The 18,978-nt window shown below is 31.6% G+C and overlaps 1 protein-coding gene across 1 annotated transcript in view; it reads left to right on the top strand.

Annotated features, from left to right (window-relative positions):
* The first annotated feature begins 6 nt into the window (after positions 1–6).
* The window catches only part of LOC118739068 (glycerophosphocholine phosphodiesterase GPCPD1-like), a 481,215-nt gene continuing 462,243 nt past the window's right edge, over positions 7–18,978 (top strand). Inside the window, exon 1 of the mRNA XM_036470191.1 lies at positions 7–720. Within this exon, the coding sequence (XP_036326084.1) occupies positions 625–720 (96 nt within the window). The 5' untranslated portion in view covers positions 7–624. The remainder of the gene's footprint in view (positions 721–18,978) is intronic.

The raw sequence follows: 18,978 nt of genomic DNA on the forward strand, positions 1-18,978 counted from the left end.
TTTTTCAATTTGTGGCGAAAAAGACACACACTATACTCTAAGAGTACGTATGAGGAAGGACCTCAACTAAGCAAACAAGGAGAAATATTAAAAAAAGTTAAGAATATAAGTATACAAGTGACTTTTACAAAAATTAAGTACAAAAAAAAAATAAAGGAACATTTTCAAAGCAAAACAAAAATTTGTAAAACCAAAAAAAGTGCCGATGAAAAAGACACTGCAAAGGAACCAAAAGACAATATGTGCTACTGACAAATACAAAGTGTTTGCGTAGCATTAAATTTACTTGAAAAAAAAACAGCAATAAACCGAATTTATAAAAAAAGTGAAAATTATTATTCCAGCAGTTTGTATCAAAGTGCTGTTTAACTAAAAGCAAACAGAAAACATGTCTAAACACAAAATGTGCTAAGAAAAAAATCAAAATAAAGAAAATACAGAATTTTCTTGCTACGCAATATTTTCTACAAGTTCCCGTGCACCAAGGCTAGAGCAGCGAATTTCCGCTTCCGCGTTTTGTCTGCCAGCCTGAATCACAAAAAGTGTTAAGAAAATTTTCTTAAATTCCATTTCTACAAATATTTATTTAATTTTAAACGAGAATAAAAGACAAAAAACTGCAAAATGTCTGTGCCAATGCTGTTGACTCTAACAAATCCTGCCGCCAACTTGGGCGTTGAGTTGGTTGAGACGCTGCTGGTGGATGAGCATATCAAAAGTGTATGTATTGAAAAAATTCAAATGAAATTTCTTTAAATTTTCCTAGCTTGATTTAGTTTTTTTGTTAATTGGTTTCTTATTAAACTTTATTTTATAAATAACGTTTTTCTTTAATGTTCACAAATTTTTTTTGTTAATTTATTTTATACAAGTTTTTACAAAATTTATTTTATAAATTTTTTTGTAGTATTTATTTCATCAAACTTAACAAAAAATTGGTTCACTAAAACTTTTTTTTAAATATTTTTCATGTTTTTTTAAATAAAATTTAGTTTGAAAATTTTTATATATCTTTTTATATTTCATATTTTTTTTATAAAATTTGATAGTTTTTTATTAAATTTCTAAGATTTTTCATAAAGCGTGGTAATTTTTCAATAAAATTTTGCATTTATTTTTAAAATTCATGATTGTTTTATAAAACGTAAAAATTTTTTCATTTTATTTATTTAATAAAAAGAAATGTTTAACTAGTTCGAAAAAAATTTCTGTTCAATAAATTTTTTTTTAACATTTTTAATTGGTTATAATTTAATTTTTTATTTTCATATTTTTTTTTTAGTTGACCGATTTTTTCTTGTTTTGAGTTTAAAAATATTTCACGAGTGTAATGGTCCCCGAAAATTAAAAATTAACACCTCTTTTTGTTTGTATTTGCTTGGCAAATTAAAACCCTTTTGATAAAATTTATTATTTTTCTTCCACGGTGCAACCACGATTACTCATCCCTATACATCAGTTGTACTTTCGCTTACTCATCCTACAACATCATCTATCCTTTCCCATTGAAGAATTGTGCCAACCAGCGTAGTAAAAATCTCTCTAGCATATACATTCCTAATAACCAACGCTAGTCAGGTGAGCTCATTTTAATAGCGCTTGTGTCAGTCTGCAGCGATACTTCTTCTTTTCTGTCTGCTTCCTCAAACGCCAGCACTCAGCACTTAGCGCTCTGTCTGCTCTTTGTACTAAGCAACAAATAAAAAAACCCCAAACGGCGCGCATTTGGTGCCAAAATGCTTACCAACTTGCAGGCTACTCAGGTGATGTTTCCGTCGTTTGTTTACTGCAATAGTTTTGTGCAGTTTTTTTTTTGTGTCTGCGCGCTCTCTGCCTCCCATTGACGCTCTCTTCTAGGTCCATAGCAACTATTTCGCCGCGCTGGCAGCTGGTTTGCTTGTGCGCCGCCCATTTTTGTTTTTCTCTCCTTTTTTCTTGTTTTGTCTTTCGCTAATTATTGTGTGCTTTTGTGGCAACTGTACACTGTGAGATATTTTTGTGTGTATTGTGCTGGTACAAAGTACAACTCATGCAATAAATAAATAAATATGTATAAATTTGAAATGCCTTTAGTTCCGTTGAATTCAGCTGACTAGCTGGCTGGCTGCCTGCCGACTTGTTGGATGCCAGTCTGGCTGGCTAAGCATTCGGTTTTTATTTACACAGCTGTTTGTTGTTTTTCAATGAATTTGCTGCTTAAATGGTAGATGGAAATTCAAGAATATTATTGATTGACGTCTCACGGAGTTTGCATAACATTGGAGAGGTTTTTTTTTTTAGCAAATCGAACAATCTGCGGATTATCAAAGGGATTTGCATTAAATTGAAGAATTTGTTAAACGTAGGAGATAACCTTTGGATCGCAAAAAAATCTGATTAAATGCCTGGAATTAAATTGTACTTAAATTTACTCTTTATTTTTTAATAGAGTTTTAACCTTAAATTACTTTTCGTAAGGTTCGAAGTAACCATCTTTATAAAACAAACATTTAATGTCCAGTTCCTCACATTTAAACTCCCGGTTTTCCAAAGTTCTCTCAGAGCCAATAATTTTGAAATTTTTAATAATTATCCTACAAGCCTCAGAAAATGTTTCCAATCCTTTCCGATCGCTTTGGCGGTTTGCGGACATTTTGTTTTTAATTGGACAGTGCAAACGCTTTAATCGTCGCTTTATTAATCAGCACTGACAACAGATATTGCCCATACATTAGTAGGGTCGAAGCTACCCGAAATTAGCGACACTGGTTTCACTGGAGAGACTGGCGACCAGGTAGGGTCGCAGATTTCTATTCTGGTAACACTGTCCAACCAAAATTCACTGGGTCTATTGGCCTCAACATTCTGAAACTTGACTTACTGCCTCTTCATGAGACTTATTGAATGTAGGATATCGAGTCTTCTTAAAGCGTTTTCTTTAAAATTTGTTGAGTTTACTTAATACATTATACAATATGATTATAATTTTCGTTTTGCCAAAATATAGATTTACTGACGGTGCTCTATTCGATAGCGGCAGGTAGGTTGGCCATATTTAGGCAGCACGTTTGTTAAGTTCGGTCAGTAGGGTTGCCTATACTAAAGGACTTGTATCTGTGTTGTGGTCATACCGTACTAGGACCCAATTTCGCATGAATAGCAGCAGAAAAACCTTCACTGAAATAACTTTGAGTATCTGCCAATGCTGAAAAAGTATTCTTGAAAGCACCAAGCTAGGACTATCTCTTCCGGCACAGAAAACTCTATCAAATCCAGCTGACTGCTTTGGTGCTGGCATAAAAATCGTTAAGTTCTGGCTGTAGGAAACGCCGCCCGTGCTGGCTAATTGTTTCAACCAGAATTTTTGCTTCAAAACTTAAGGCTAGTTATTCCCGAGGCTATCCAAGGCAGATAAATTTATTTGCTAGTGTTGAATTTTTCGCGTCGCTTGTGCAGTTGGTTTTGAAGACAAGCCGGTTTCGGCGTTAAGCAACTTTCAGTGACATTTTTCGTGCTCGACGCGAGTCGTTTCAAAATAGGTTTCTTTGAAAATGCCTCTGTAATTTTTTCTTTTTTAAGAAAAAAGGTTTTTTAATATTTGAGTTCTAAATAGCATTGCAGTAAACTCTACTAATAGCTTCTGAAAAAAAATGTTCGTTAGGATTATAGCAAAGGTAGTATTAGTCTCAGAACTCGAAGAAAATTCGTATTGTGGCTTATAAGTAAATGCATCATACTCCAGAGGTTCTGCATAGGTTTGCTGAAAGGAAGCTTCGAAAGAAGAAGAAAGTTGGAAATGCCATTAACCTTTTATTTAACAGTCCTCAATACTTCTCTCTATAAAGGGCTAGAAAAAAACAACAACTAACAGATAGGAATTAGTCACCGGTAAGATTCCGCTATAGTTCCCATATAGTCTCCGGCAACGATATAGAAATAGTGCGGCTGCACTGGCTTATCCATGTCGTCCACGGATTGCGATGCTGGTAACATAGTAAGAGGAAGACCTCGTCTGCGTGAAGAAGTACTTGGCTTCACTTAACATTACCAATTGACGTCTGTTGGCACAGAAGAGAAGCGACTGGCGTGCCTTTTTTTTTGGCTACAATCGCTTATGCGAGGGTACGTTTGGGAATTAATAATACTTCGACTCATCCCATTCGGCTGCAATTCTTCTTCAATTGTATTACGAGTATGCGCTTAAGCAATGAAGGCTCATATGAGACGTTGGCATATGTAGTGTCAGACAGACATAGTGCTGAAACAAACGGCAACAGTTTATTCGAAATCAGTGTTCTAAAGCGGCATTAGCTACATGCTTCTTTGAAACTAATCCCAGGATTTCTACTTGATTAGTCGCATTTTTTGCAAGGGACCTATTTTTCCATATATTAAATTGGTTTTAAAATATCTCTTCCCTAAGATACTGTGTGCCCAATTGGAATGACTTTTTGATATTCTGGAAAGATTGTTGATTTAGTACTTTTGAATTCACAATTTGAATTAGTTTTTAAAATTTCACATTTCTTATGGCGAGCTTCTACTAGGCATTAAATGACAAAATTTTTATTGACTATGTTGGGCATTAAAAAATACCACTGCAATTACGTTCATAAAAATTGTCATGATGTTAGTTTCCAGACGGTATTTTTCTAATGGCAAACATTTTTTTCATTTCAATGGCTAGCGGAAATTCGGCATTAGCTGCAAAAATACTAGATAAAGTTCCTTCTCCTTTCTTTGCTAATTGTGCTTTGTTTAATGTGCACATTAGTGTATTCAGATGTACTCATGTTTGTATGTAAAAATCTACATAAATATGTCCGTGCGTTTGTATTTTCATTTATTGACATTTGTTTACCTACATATATACATAGTTTTTCGAATTTTTTAAGCTTTTAATACATTATTTGGTTCTTTATTATTTTTCATGTCTGTTTTGCTCTTTGCTCTCGTCGATGAGATCATTTTTATTTAAGTAGTCATGGTTTTAGGCGTTTTTTTTTTTCTTTTACGTTATCAGTTTAATTTTAAAATAAAATCAAGAAAATCACCCAAGCCAAATTATAAAAATTTATTGGATTCGGTGAGATCGACAACCATACAAGTCCGAAAATTGACATTTTAATGTAAGATAGACATTTTATTTTAAATTTGTATCTTCATCGGCTGAGCTTAAAAGTCGTTAAGTTGTTCAATGTACATGTCTAAGTAGGGGGAAAAACAGGAACGTTTAAGTAACATATGTAGATATAAATATATACAAGCAAAATAAGAGTAGTTAAAACTCGTAAAAATATTGATGTGTTGTCTTTTTTCGCGGGCTGTACAATTGTACATGAGACCTTACAAAAAAAATCGCCGTCTAAAGTATTTTAGCAAGGAAATTAAAAAAGATGTTTTTGGGCGAACCTAGGGATCTGTTTCTTATATTTCGGTGATACCTACATTCCGACTATAAATTCCGAGGATATGACGAAAAATGTAAAAAGACGAAAGAAATTATATTTTCGAAATTGTCTTTATTTGACAAATACTTTAGACGGTGTTTACATGTGGCAACATGAGCAACAATCGCCTGGTGTGAAGGGCCCTTCAACTAATCGCTTCCAATGAAGTTGAAGCGCAGCAAACTTTTGATTCAACTAATCGCATCTAAGATTGTCAGTAAAATCGCCCCATGTAAACACCGCATTAGACTCAGGGTTGTGCAGCGAATTTTTGAAAGGATCAAAAAATATTGCATTGACTCAAACATTTATGTACATAAAATAGTACGGTATTTTAAGCGATTAATTATTGGAAAGGCCATTCTTATCTCAAGTGATTTATGCATTCTTTGTTTCAAAATATAAAATGTACATACTTGTAAGTATGTAAATTGTAGACAAAGAACTTCGCTTTTTTAAAGACAATCAATTAATTATAAAACAATGTTGCCTAAGAAATGCATATGCAATTGTATCGCAATACATACGCATGTATGCATATGCCTATATATATTATACAAACGATTACCTCCAAATGATTATGCATTTCCTTTGTTTCTTATTGTTGCGCAGACAAGTGGGCGCCAATTAAATGAAATAATTAACATTTCTAATGATACCGAAATCTCATCAAATCGATTTGCTGTTGTAATTTTTTGTAGCGATTCCATAATGAATTATGTGACAAATAAATACATATGTATGAAGATATATGATAAGAAAGTGCTTATATTGATTACATCAGTTTGATAATAAGCCACAAGTTAAAATGTATGCCGCAACAAGTTGTGAATACTTCCTAAGAATTTTCAATTAAACAAATTTTCATTACTCACTATAGATTTTTTTGCATCAAAGCGGGAATTTATTTTTCAAAGTATGACCGTTTTGAAAAACGACACAATAAGAGTTGAGTATTTTTTCCTATTTAGCAGCGTTATGTGCTCACGTACTTTAGCAATCTCTTCTAAGCTCATGATTCAATTAACTTCAGATTGCTTATGCTATCGTGTAACCCAGTTAAAGGTTAGTGAAAATTCAGTCTATTTATTGTACTTTGATACATTGGTAGTTAAGTGTACGTACATACAAATGTTATTTACCATAATGTATCCTATTACATTGACCATCTAGTGAAAGTGCGCACATGATTTTCTTTGGCACTTATTTCTAGTCTCAGTTCTTGCGCGTTTTAGTCAATTTGAGGGCAAAAACCGGGCTCGGAAATCACAGTTTATAAAACTCAAATTGTCAGCGCTGGTTTATTCTAAGAATTTTTCGCCTTGCTATTATGATGTAGCCTTTAATATTTTTTTTTAAACAATTTATTTATTTTTTAATCTAAGACCAAAAGCAGTTTTCTGTAATCGCATTCGAAAAATCACGAAACAGCAGAAAAGAGAACTATGTTTCGGCTTATCCTCAAAAATTGCTACTTAGCTATTCTTCTGAATTTTTATTAAATCGGGGACCCGAAATCATTCTCGAGAAAACTCCGAAATTTCGGGACTCATTTTTTTCTCAGGATTTGTGGCCTAGATATTCTGTAGCGACCTCTCAGCTTCAAAATTCCATATTTAGATTTTGTTTTTTTTTAATGTTCTATTAAATTTAAAAAGGATTCAAAGAATCTAATTTTTAAATATTATATTTTTAAAGAAAAAACGCATATAAATAAGTAGGTTGCAAATTTCAAGTAAATTTTCGATAATTTTTCGATTTTAGTCTTATTCTGAATTTCCATTAGGCATTATATGACAAACATTTTAATGACAATGTTGGGCATTAAAAAATTCTGGTGCCCTTACGTTCATAAAAAGGTCATTATGTCTGCTTCCACATGGCATATTATATATTAATGGCATACATTTTTTGTCTTTCGAATGCCTAGTGGAAATTCGACATTATGCGTATTTAATTCAGGTTAAGGTTCATTAGAATAGCTAAAAAATGTCAATCGGAATTAGGATTTCGGCATAAATAAAAAAAAATAAAAAATAAAAATCTAAAGATGAAATTCTCAAAACCAAGTTAATTCCGAAATCGGCGGTTTCTTTCATATTGAGTTCGGACCACGAAGTTTCTTAAATCCGAAAAAATCTGTAAAATCGCTGGATATCCAATAAAAGAAAAATTTCTACAGAAACTTTGGGTATTTTTAGCATAGGTTCTCGGAATACCGATTTTGGTCTTAGGTTTAATACTGAAATCTAAATTCCGAAATTACAGTGAAAAATATCGAAATTTCTGGTACTATGTTCTCGTCAATATTCGTTCTCCTGCAGTCTTTCGCCTCTAGAGCTTTCGATATTTTTTTTAGTTGTTGATTTAGTTGTTCTTTTATTTTTTTTGATTTAAGTCTTAAATCCAGGAACAGGCTCAAATTTTTTAATCTACACTCGAAAAACAGTTGAACTCAGGATTAAACAAAATATCCCGTAATCTCCAAATCCCTGATTCTTGCAAAAATTAAGAAACTATAACCTAAAACTTACCTCCTTATCCGAGTAGCTTGAGGTGGTAAGACCAAAGTGAGCCCTTGAGCAGGCAATGAACAACCCTCGACTATAATTCCGTCGTGAAAAGGCTTCTCACAAAACCATCTGCCATTCGGAGAGCACACATTATTGTATTCAATTTCACTGCGAACTCCGAGCGTAAATTCCACAGAAAATGAGTGTGAGTATGTATGTATGTAGGTATAAGGTAAATATATCTCCATTTATGACTCATCACATTATTGAATAGAAGTTGACCCTCCAGCGAATTAATACAATTTTTTTGTCATCAGAAATCATATTCAATTTAATGTTCCTTTTATGCGCACAATTTTTCTTGAAAATATCTGCAATCATTTTAAAAATAAGCTGTGTAGTACTACATGCATAGCTAAGCGGAATAGAATAAACAACAACCAGCGATGACTTCAACTGTGACAACTCCCGTGAATTGAGTTTTATACGCTTACGCTTATGCCAACTCATATGTACATATGTGTACTCGTAGAAAATGGCATTGAACTCTGGGGTTTGTCTAGTAAGTGCTATGTTAAATGCTACCCAGCTGCAAGTTATAAGGCAAATGCGTAAGCAATCACCAACTACACCTACAACGTCATACTTTATCGATTTAATAGCAAGCTGGGTGATAGGCCACTGTGAGTCATTTTTATCTGCAAAATTTTGCAGATAAAGTTGCAAAAGAAGCGCCTTACACTTGCCGAGATTATCTTATAAAAATATATGATACTCTAGTAGTTCGAGCTAGTCAGCAAAATGTATCTCAACACTTTAGTTGTTGTGCATTGATTTGCATTTGAGGCACTGTAACATAAGTACTGCGACAACGACTGTTTAGAGGCAGCGCATGCGCTCAGGCGCTTTCATATATGTACTTAGGAAAAAGTATAGCAACGGGGATAGCGAAAAAAGGAAAGCAAAAACTTGACACTACGCCACATTTATGGCCAACTTTTTCGCGTGAAAACAAAATAATCGCTTTGCTGGGTGAGAGCAGAAGTGCTCACTTATTTTAAGCGCAGTTCTAGCAAATTTTAATTTTAATTAAATTCTAATAATGACGAAAAAAAAATTAATGTAAATAAGTGAAAAGCAGCAAATCGCTTGTGTCACTTGCACGAAAAATATGCAAGTTGAATAGTGTGAAAATCGCAAATAAATATTGAAGCCTTCAAGTGTAAATATTTACTTTAACGAGTGCCTCTTGAATAAACACTTTGCTACGAAATTGCGTTGTGTCAAAGGAAAATGGTACTTCTTGGTGATTTTTGCTATGCTTTTGATTTTGCCATGATGAAAAGGGCAAGCGAATGTGCTATGATATTGATTTTTTGTTGCTGAAGATTTGAGCATATAGAGTACTAGAGATTGGGTGAAGTAAAGTAAATTTTTAAGTGAATTGTTTGAAAAGCAAGTAGAGCACGAGAAAAGCTTCCGAAAGTGAAATAAAATAAAAAATTCAGTTTTTAGTTGCCAAAAAAATGCAACCATTCCTTTAATTTTTCTATTTCTACCTCTAAAACAGGTAAATTTGACAACCTTCACTCGTGCTGTGAACACCGTGTGACACGTGCCGCTCTCGATCAATTGTTGGGTGTCTAATTTTAGCCTTTTGCGTAAACAAAGCTGCTATTTCGGATGCCAACTATAGCAAATTTTTTAATTGTTGTGGATGCTTTTGTTTGCATTCAATAAGATTTTGTATGTATTATTGTGTGTATGTATGTATTTCTTTAATTTTGCATTTTCAACGCTGAAAAAAAAATCATCTGAATTCAGAACTAATTATTGGCAGCTGGCTGCAGCAACGTCACTGCCAAAGTGTGCCAACTGAGTTTAACTTACACACAGGTGGGCTAAAAATATGTATTAAGCGACAAAATGCAAATTGATTTATTGCATTGAAGTCTCACAAAGAATGTTTAAAAATAAACTGTACGAAAAATGTTCCTTTATCCGTAAATAAGTCGTGAATGATGTAAAAGAGGAAACGCGAACGAACGACATTTGTTTGAATTGAAGGTTTTTGTGCTATCTACAATGTTGTGCTGTTACGTATACGACGTGGAGGGCGAAGAGAGAAGTAATAGAGATGTAATTTGCTTAGCAGAAGTGTGCAGTATTTTTTTAAATAATTTTATCATTTTTTTTAATTTTAATTATTTTTTTTTATAAAGTTATAGTATTTTCTTTAACCAAAACCGAATATACCCAAGTTTCAATCTTTGTGCAACATTAAAAAAAAAAAAAATAAAAAATTTCGTAAAAATTTTGAGCTTTTTAATTGGATTTCTAGAAGTATTTTAGTATATTAAGATGCCAGCTTCAAGTAGCTGAGACTTACCGTTGATTTCTGGCAATTTTTTTGTTGAAGGTGTTGCTCATTTTCTCCATTTGAAAAAATCATCGAACATATTTATTTCGTATGGAAGAAAATTATAAAAATTTCTTAAATCAGTTGGCAGATCTCAACAAAAAAAAAAATTTATCATATATTTACTTCTTTAAGAAAATTTACAGTAACGGCGAATTACATTTTTAAACACCACAAATAAAGAAAAATATTAATAGTGACTTTTCCTAAGAGCTGGGAACAAAGCTTGGCACCAGGCAAATATTTTACTTTTGTAGAAGCTGCTTTGATTAGGAAAGGCTTGAAATTGTGGAGCATCTACTGTCACTCTGCGCATTAGGCAGATAGGGGTGGAAAAGTTGAAGATACGGCGACTGCTCAGATTTGTTGATTGCATGAGTTGTTGAAAAGAAGAGCAGGAGTTTTGAGACTTGCGTGCTAGGTTCCGTGTATCTTTATTTTAAGAAAAAAAAAAAAAATTATGTGTAAATAATACACCCGTTTGTAGGAGGAGATCTATATTTTTTAAATCAAGGTAAACCGTTTTGTAAAAAAAATTATTTAAAAAAAGTAACTTAAAGAAAAAACAGTTTTTTCTATTAAATAAACATAAAATATTTTTACCATAAAAAATTTGGAATCAAACAAATTCGAAACCACAAAAATATTTATAATTACCAATGGATTGAGGCTATTTATAGTTTTATACTTTTTTTTGTGTAAGACAATTTCTAATAATAATAATAAAACAAATAAAATAAAATTAAAAAAAAACTAACTCTTAAAATTAATTGAAAACAATTTAACTTAACGAAAAGCAGTTCTTTTCTTTTTAATATCATATAAAAAAATTTTGCGCTAGAAAAAAGGAAGGTAGTTATAAAAAAATTAACTACATACTTACCTAAAAACAAAACAAAAAAAATTTAATTCTTTTTCATTCGTTTATGCTATTTGGACAAAAATAAAGTATAGTTTTTTTTTTTAATATCGAAAAGCGGTTCTTGTTTTTAAATATCACATAAAATAATTTAGCGAAAAAAGAAAAGCAGTTTTTAAAAACTTAATTAATCAAATAAAACCAAAAAAAAACAATTGAAATGTTTTAATTTTTTTCATTCGTTTATGCTATTTTGATAGAAAATAAAGACCAAAGTTTTTAGAATTTTTTTCTATGTAAGAAAATTATTTTATATTAAATATCTGAGAAAAAGATTTTAGACCAAGGAACAAATATTGTATAAAAAATGACAAAAAAAAGTCTCTATATTTTTTTTCTATGTAAAAAATATTTTATATTAAATATTCGGGAAAAAAATTTCAGATCAAAAAATCAATCAACATTTTTATTTTCTGTTCTATGTAAGAAAATTATTTTATATTAAATATCTGAGAATAGCATATTACATAGATCAAGAAACAAAAATTGTATAAGAAACTAAAATTTCGAAAATTTGACATAACAAGGAAATATTTTTTATCGTTAAATAAGTAAATTATTTTTACGCTAAAAAAAGAAAAGGCAATTTTAGAAATATAAATTCCTTACTGCCGGCTGCACCAGCAATTGAATCACCTTCTACTTAAATGCTTTTATGAAGAAAAAATTTAAAATGTTTTCATTTATTTTTGTTTGACAAAAAATGAAGACCGCAAGGATTTTATATTTTTGCTCTATGTAATTTTTTTTAATCAAAAAAAAGTTTTCTGCAATAAGAATTATGTGCAAAAAATTTTAAAATTTTTATTCATATATGTTGAATTTGATATTATATTTCTGCCAGCTAGAGTTTTGGTGGCCAAAAAATCAAACTGTTATCAGTACTTTATAAAATTGTTTACTTGAACTTTAAGCTGCATGTTATCTATTTGCAATGTTTGAAGTCAATAAGCACTCAATCATGTTCAACACCCATAGCCGTTCGAAAGCGCAAAGTGACTGATAACAATAGAAAATACAAACAAATGTCCACAATTCGGTATTCACCATAGATATTTTTTTTTCTTTTCAATTACTCTGCCACAACGTCTAACAGTGGTCAATTTAAAGAAAGGAAAATAATATACTTTATTTATTTTTATGCGAGGAAACAGAAAATTCCGCTGTCTTAAAACAAACAACAAATAAAATGATAAACACGTAAAATGTATAAAAATAAAAAATAGCACCATTAGTTTTCGTGCTTCCCACTTTGAAATTGAGTGGCTGCCAAAAAGCAAAGAAAAAAGAAAATCGAAAAATTATCTCATTTTATGGCGTAGAAACGGCTTTATATAGCGTTTTGCGCAAAAGCGTTACAAAACAATTAGCAGCGCACACATGTGTATGTAAATTAGGGCGGAGTAATTTGTTCGGAGCAAAATTTCCAAAGAAAGTTTATAGCAAAATCAGATTCTAAGATTAATTGTAAATTAATTCAAAAATGGCGAAAAAACTATATACCAAAAATGACATTAGATCTTCCCAATTTTCAAAAGAAAAACACTATATTGTATAAAGGAAATACAAAATTTTGTAAATGAAAAATTAATTTCGCTCAGAAAAAATTATAAGACTCTTCTTTAAAAATTGGGAGGGTCAAACATAATTAAAATCGAACGTAAAATTCGAATATGCCATACACTCTTTTCGAAATTAAATAACTCCGCCCTAATGTACTTACATTTATACATACTACTCTACACTATACATGGCTGTATACTTTTAGCCCATTGTGGCTTATTGACAAAAGCATGCATGTAAAAAAAATTTTTTACTTCTGCTAACAATTTTCTATACTTTTAAATATTGCGGAAAAAAGAATCAAAGCATTAAGTGAATTTCCTTATACAACCGTGGACTCTTTTTCTGAATCACCTCTAGCCTTTTGCCGGTTTCGCAATTTCCTGCGCATAGTAAACCCCTCAGTTGATCACAGCGAGTTTCGTAGCAAACACGCGAGTGCTGAGAAAAAAATTTAACCAACAACAAAAAAAAAACAAAAAATATTTTGCGTAGTGTAATCCGCCTGTTGCCTCATTGAAAATCCACATCAATGCGCAAAAACTTGCAACAACACTATTTGGCAACACTGAAAAAATGTGCCACGCCGCCAATGGTAACAGCAACACCACCAGTTACAACAACACAACCGCAACGTCAGCAACAAACGAAAGCACAAGTGTCAGCGACGATACAATTGCAACAAAAGGAGCAGCAGGAGCAGCAGAAAATCAAATTGCGCTCGATTTGCGCCTCGCCTAAGCGTTACATGTTGACGTCAAGCGGTATTGGGGGCCTATGTTTTGATTGTTTTCACGTCGCACTTGGCAGCAGTTTACCGCCTGCATACAACCGTTCAAGGTCACATGGCACAAGCGCGCTGCAGACAACAACAGCAACAGCAATACAAACACCAAACGACATAAAAACAGTGGTTCAAGCAACAACAGTGCCAGTAGTAACAGCAACGGCTGCTGTAACAGCTGAGACAAAAGCAGCAACAGCCGGCACTGTTGACAGTGCGACAAATTTGTTAGTGGCAAGCGCTGGTGGAGTAGGCAAAATAGAAACAACAGCTTCAGCAGCTAAGCAGCAAACACGTGTTGCTGAGGTAAAAATATCGAAAGTTGTAAAAAAATAAGTGTTTCAGTTTTTTTGTTGTTAAATTTAAGCGCACGCCCACTGTGTGTGTAATTTTTATGCGCGTCGCTATGTGATGATAAAAAAATCGTTTAATTGTACGCTTTCTCAGCTAAAAAGCAGCCAGCCAGGCAGCTTTGCATTGCATTTGTGTTGGTGATAGTACAAAGTGTACAAAGGTAAATGGCCACCATACGTACATACCAGGGTTGTTGCGAATATTAGCATTCGCATTCGCAACCGCGGAGCTTCTGCATTAATTTTAACATTCGCATTCGCTTTCGCATTCGCAATAATTAAATGCGGGGCTTTTGCGAATGCGAATGTTGTGCAACGTATGCACATATATATGTATGGCAAACAAAATGACAAATTGTAGCCAATATTTTTCCTGTGTTCGTGGGAGTATTTGTGTAACAAAACTGGTCAAATATCATATATATCAACTTTGACAAAAGTGTCTTTAACCATATTATTTCTTAAGCTATATTACCGAGCTATCAATGGGCAGTCATACAAGTTCCCACTTCTACTTGACCTTTGACGTACGTCAAAGAGAACATAGTCCTTTTAACAATATTTTTCTTGTGCTTTAAATACCTGCATTGGTTTCTTTCTTTATTATGATATTTTTGGACCAATCTTAAAAAAACTACTAGACACAAAAGAAGAAAGTATACACTGTAATTCTTAAGCAAATTTTCGTGATTTGCTTTTGATGTTACATATATTCGTTTCAATAATTTCAAATCGGGCTCTTTCGGGAATTAATTTTTAACAAACATTTTAAAAACAGTAATTTCGTTTACTTGTCGGGCAATATTTTTTTTCATAGGGATATACATTGGATCCTTGGCTAAAAACTTCTGTGGTAAAACTGTCCCTTTTTTTGCTAGTTAAAGAGTAAGCTCCTTCAATAGGGATTTCCAGCAGAAAGAAAATCGATTCTCAAATAATTAAAAAGCTATAGGTCTGACCTTTAATTAGATAAGAATTACGTAACTATATGAGATTCAAATACTTATTAAAAAAACGGGGTGCTTAAAAAAAATAACAATATTCTGAACCGATGACCAGAATTTGTTCAAAATTTTCATTCCTGGAAAACAATAATTTATGTTCCATATCCACCTATTTAGCTCGCTATAAGCACAAATTTTCACACCAGTCACAGAAGAAAGTATGTATTAAAAATGAATTAAAAAAACTAAAATCGAAAAACGGTGATGAAGTTACAGATTCCTCAAATTCTGAAACAGCCAAAGGAATGAGAATGAAGAATTCTTTTTAAAAAGCTTTAGAAAAACCCGACATATCTGGTTTGGCTTGTAAGCGCTGTTTAAACAGCGATCTCGCCATTACGCTAGATTCTAATTGTTTCCTAAAAATACTTGACATCCGCATTCGCATCCGCATCCGCGGATGTCTAAAATTCCACATTCGCAACATCCCTGGTGCATACATACATCACATTACTCATACGCCATGCGCGACGCCTGTGACCGAACAGCAACTGCGAAATTTCCCAAGAAATATACAAATACTTGTTGCTAGGTGCGCTGTGAGCTTATATTAACACGTTTTCAGTTGCTGGCAAGCATGAAAAGCTGAGAAAAGCTCACGCGCTTTTACTGCCAAAATAAGAGTGAAAAAAAAGCTTTGAGGCTTTCAAATTCAAATATGCGCTGTTCATGTTTTGAGCAGATAAACTAATCCGAACAAGTTGATAAGCAGAATTTCCGAGTTGCGATATCTAAATACTTAATAATATAAACAAAAGCAGTCTCGTTGTATTTGCCAATCATACAATTGAAGAGATTGTTCCACACTTGCATGGCTAGATTTTTAATATGTAAGACTTTCAAGTGATCTCCATTCTGCTCACGAATGATGAAAATTATTTCTAAATTTAAATTTTGTATTTCTTTGTTATTACTTCTTCTCCGTTTATATTCTTTATCTCATTGCCATGCTTTTTTACTATTTCAGGCTATTTTTATAGCTTTTTCTTATGGCAAACACGTGATACTATGTTGAATGTCATTTGTATAGTTCGTTGGCAGCTTAAAAAATCTCAGTAAAAAAAGAAATAAAAATAATCAGAAACGTGTACTCAAAAACATGTTTAAGTAACAAATTTATGGCTGTCGCTGTTATTGTTATTTTAATTGGCTACCAAATCATTTTTGGTGGGCTGAAAAAAAAATGCAAAATTTTGTAATTAAACAAAAATTGGATGTGTGTATGAATGTGTGTTCGTAAAATTATGCTCATGTGAATTATAAGCTTTGTTTTTTTTTGCACTCTAAACATTTTGGAGTCACAAGCCAAATATTGATATTTGACAGTCGTTTTCAAGCCCGTTTTTTTAAGTCGTAAGCTTAAAAAAAAATTTAATTCATTTTGTGTTTTTTATTTAAAATATTTCTTTTAAAAAAATAATATCATTGATGGATTTTGAAGTTATGCATTTTCAGCCACATTGTGGAACATATACTTTCATATAAATTTAAACGTAAACTACTTGTCCATTTTTCAAAGCAAAAACGTTGAAAACGTTAAAAATCTTAAAAAACAAATGTTTAAACTAAATCAATTAAAAAGATATACATAGTTGAAACTTTGAAATATTTTATGTTTTCCGCCAAGAATTTCAGTTTGAATAGTAGTTCCTTGTTAGACGAATTAAAAAATTTTTTATTAAAAATTCAAATACATTTATATTTTTTATTCTTTTTTTATTAATAAAGAAGAATATAAATGGTTAGATTTTCAAGGTAGGCTCCTTCAGCTTTATTATAAACAAATGCTTTTATTAAAAAATTTTTTGGCAAAAATACTTTTTTAAATAAAAAAATTGAGACATTTAAAGAAATGGAAAAATTATTTGAATTTAAATAAAAAATTTTAAACTAAATAAATAAAAAAAAACTGATTGCGATTTTGAAAAATTTTCTTTCTTTAATTAGGAAAATATAAAAAAATAATACTGCTAAGAATTTCAGTTCGAATAATTTTTTGTTAAATCATATTAAGTTAGAAAAATCTTATTGACTTTTTTATTTTTTTATTTGTATATAATATTTTTGAAAGTAATAAGTACAGGAACACTCATATGTTAATATATAAAAACATACATACTGCCTGCTTATGTGGATTGCTTAAGAGGAAATATTATATATGTAGGAAAATATGTGCATAAATATGTCAGTTATACAAGAAGTCAATCATTTAAAGCAGACAACTCAATGACAACGCACTGCCCTCATTTCAATTAGTTGTCGATATTTATTATTTTTTGTCTTTAATTTTTGCAAAAGGTCACATGAAATTGATTAATTTTCTGTTTATGGTATGCCATTTCCACTTTTTATTTTATAATTGGGAAATTATCAACCAATGAAATAATCAATACGCTGTGCTGGTGCCATGAGGGCCAGAGGAGCCTAACTGCCAATTCAAGAAAATTTGAGGTGAACTTTAAAATACATTACTAGAATCGAAACGGTAATAGCCCAAGATATGTTCTTTTAGTATTCTCTTACTAAAATATGTAGCATAACGTAGGTGCAATGAACTTTTTAGTAAAATATTGCATTTATTTTTTCACATTACTAAAAATTTTTTTTTTAGATAGGCTCCTCTGGCCCTCATGGCGTCAAAAGTAATTGATTTTCAAAAATATCAAAAGATGTTTTGTAGTTGTATAGAAAAATTTTAATTTTTTTTTAAATATTCGCCACATCCAAATTCTAATTGATTTAATACGTTATGATTATTTACACACATACAATTTCCAATGAAAACTAATCCAACAAAATATCCTAGTTGAACTTTTTTATAAAAGTTGAAAATGGAAAAGCAAAATTAGAAAGAACACTTAGTAGTTGAAAATTGGGTGGCAACTCCACCCCAAATTATTATTGAAACAAAACTATCTCAACTTTAAAAACTTGAAAAAAGGTGGCCACTATGTATATACCAATTTCGGCATCTCAAAATTGCATGAATCACTTAGCAATTTATATTTCCTTTAAGTAGCTGTGAAAAAAGTAAAAAAAGATATTGCTTAAACTAGGTGGGAACTCTGCACAAAAAAAATGTTTAAGTAAATGTTTATTTTATGCCTCCAATTGCATATTGGCGCATTTATGATTAGTAAACTTTCGAAAAATTTGAATTAAGATGGCAACTCTGCATGAGTTTTATGTTTATGAAACAACAGTTCCTTTTCAAAATTTCCTTATAATAAGAGAATAATACTGCTGGAATACGTATATATCTTCTAAAAATCATAAAAAAAATTAAAACTAAGTGGCAATTTTATTGAAAATACTATTTATTATAATGAAAATTTTCCGTTTACTAGCTACCTTATTTCAAACCCTTTACATTTACACATTACCGTTAAAATTAAAAAAAAGTGGCAATCTTATATTATATTTATCTTCAACCAATAACACTGTACAGCACTTGGCTGGGTCTTTTTTTTTAAGAGATTGACTCATAATTAAAAAAGTAATTTCTCCGTTTTTCGAAGTTTGCCTCCGAAACGGAGATATGGGTCTTCAAAGTTCGAAATTGGACCTTTGGTAAAAAATTACTTTTAATTTTTGTATGTAGGCAACTAAAAAAGTAAAAATATAGACGTGGTCCTGCTTTTGCTTATATTATTTTTTTCTGCAAACTTATATTAAAGGTTCTATAAGAAAACTGAGATAGGTGGCGACTCTAGTACACATTCGGACGCATTTCATATAAGAAAATTGATGATGCGAGAAAAGTTAAAAAAATTTATTTAGAAAATTAAAACTAAATTTAAAAATAAGTGGCAACCCTTTAAAAAATAACAGATATTTTTAAAAATAAACTGTCGTCTCTTATCAATCACCTTATCAGTTGTTTTCAACCCGAGTCAGAAACATTTTATTTTTTCCGGTGCGCTGCACGTGCGCGTTGCATCACATCTTTCAAAACAATACTTTCGAGCTCAAAAGTCACGTTTAGTAATTAAAG

This window comes from Rhagoletis pomonella, unplaced genomic scaffold, assembly GCF_013731165.1.
Source record: "Rhagoletis pomonella isolate Grant_MI unplaced genomic scaffold, Rhpom_1.0 Rhpom_scaffold_00005, whole genome shotgun sequence".
NCBI classification, from domain to species: Eukaryota; Metazoa; Arthropoda; class Insecta; order Diptera; family Tephritidae; genus Rhagoletis; species Rhagoletis pomonella.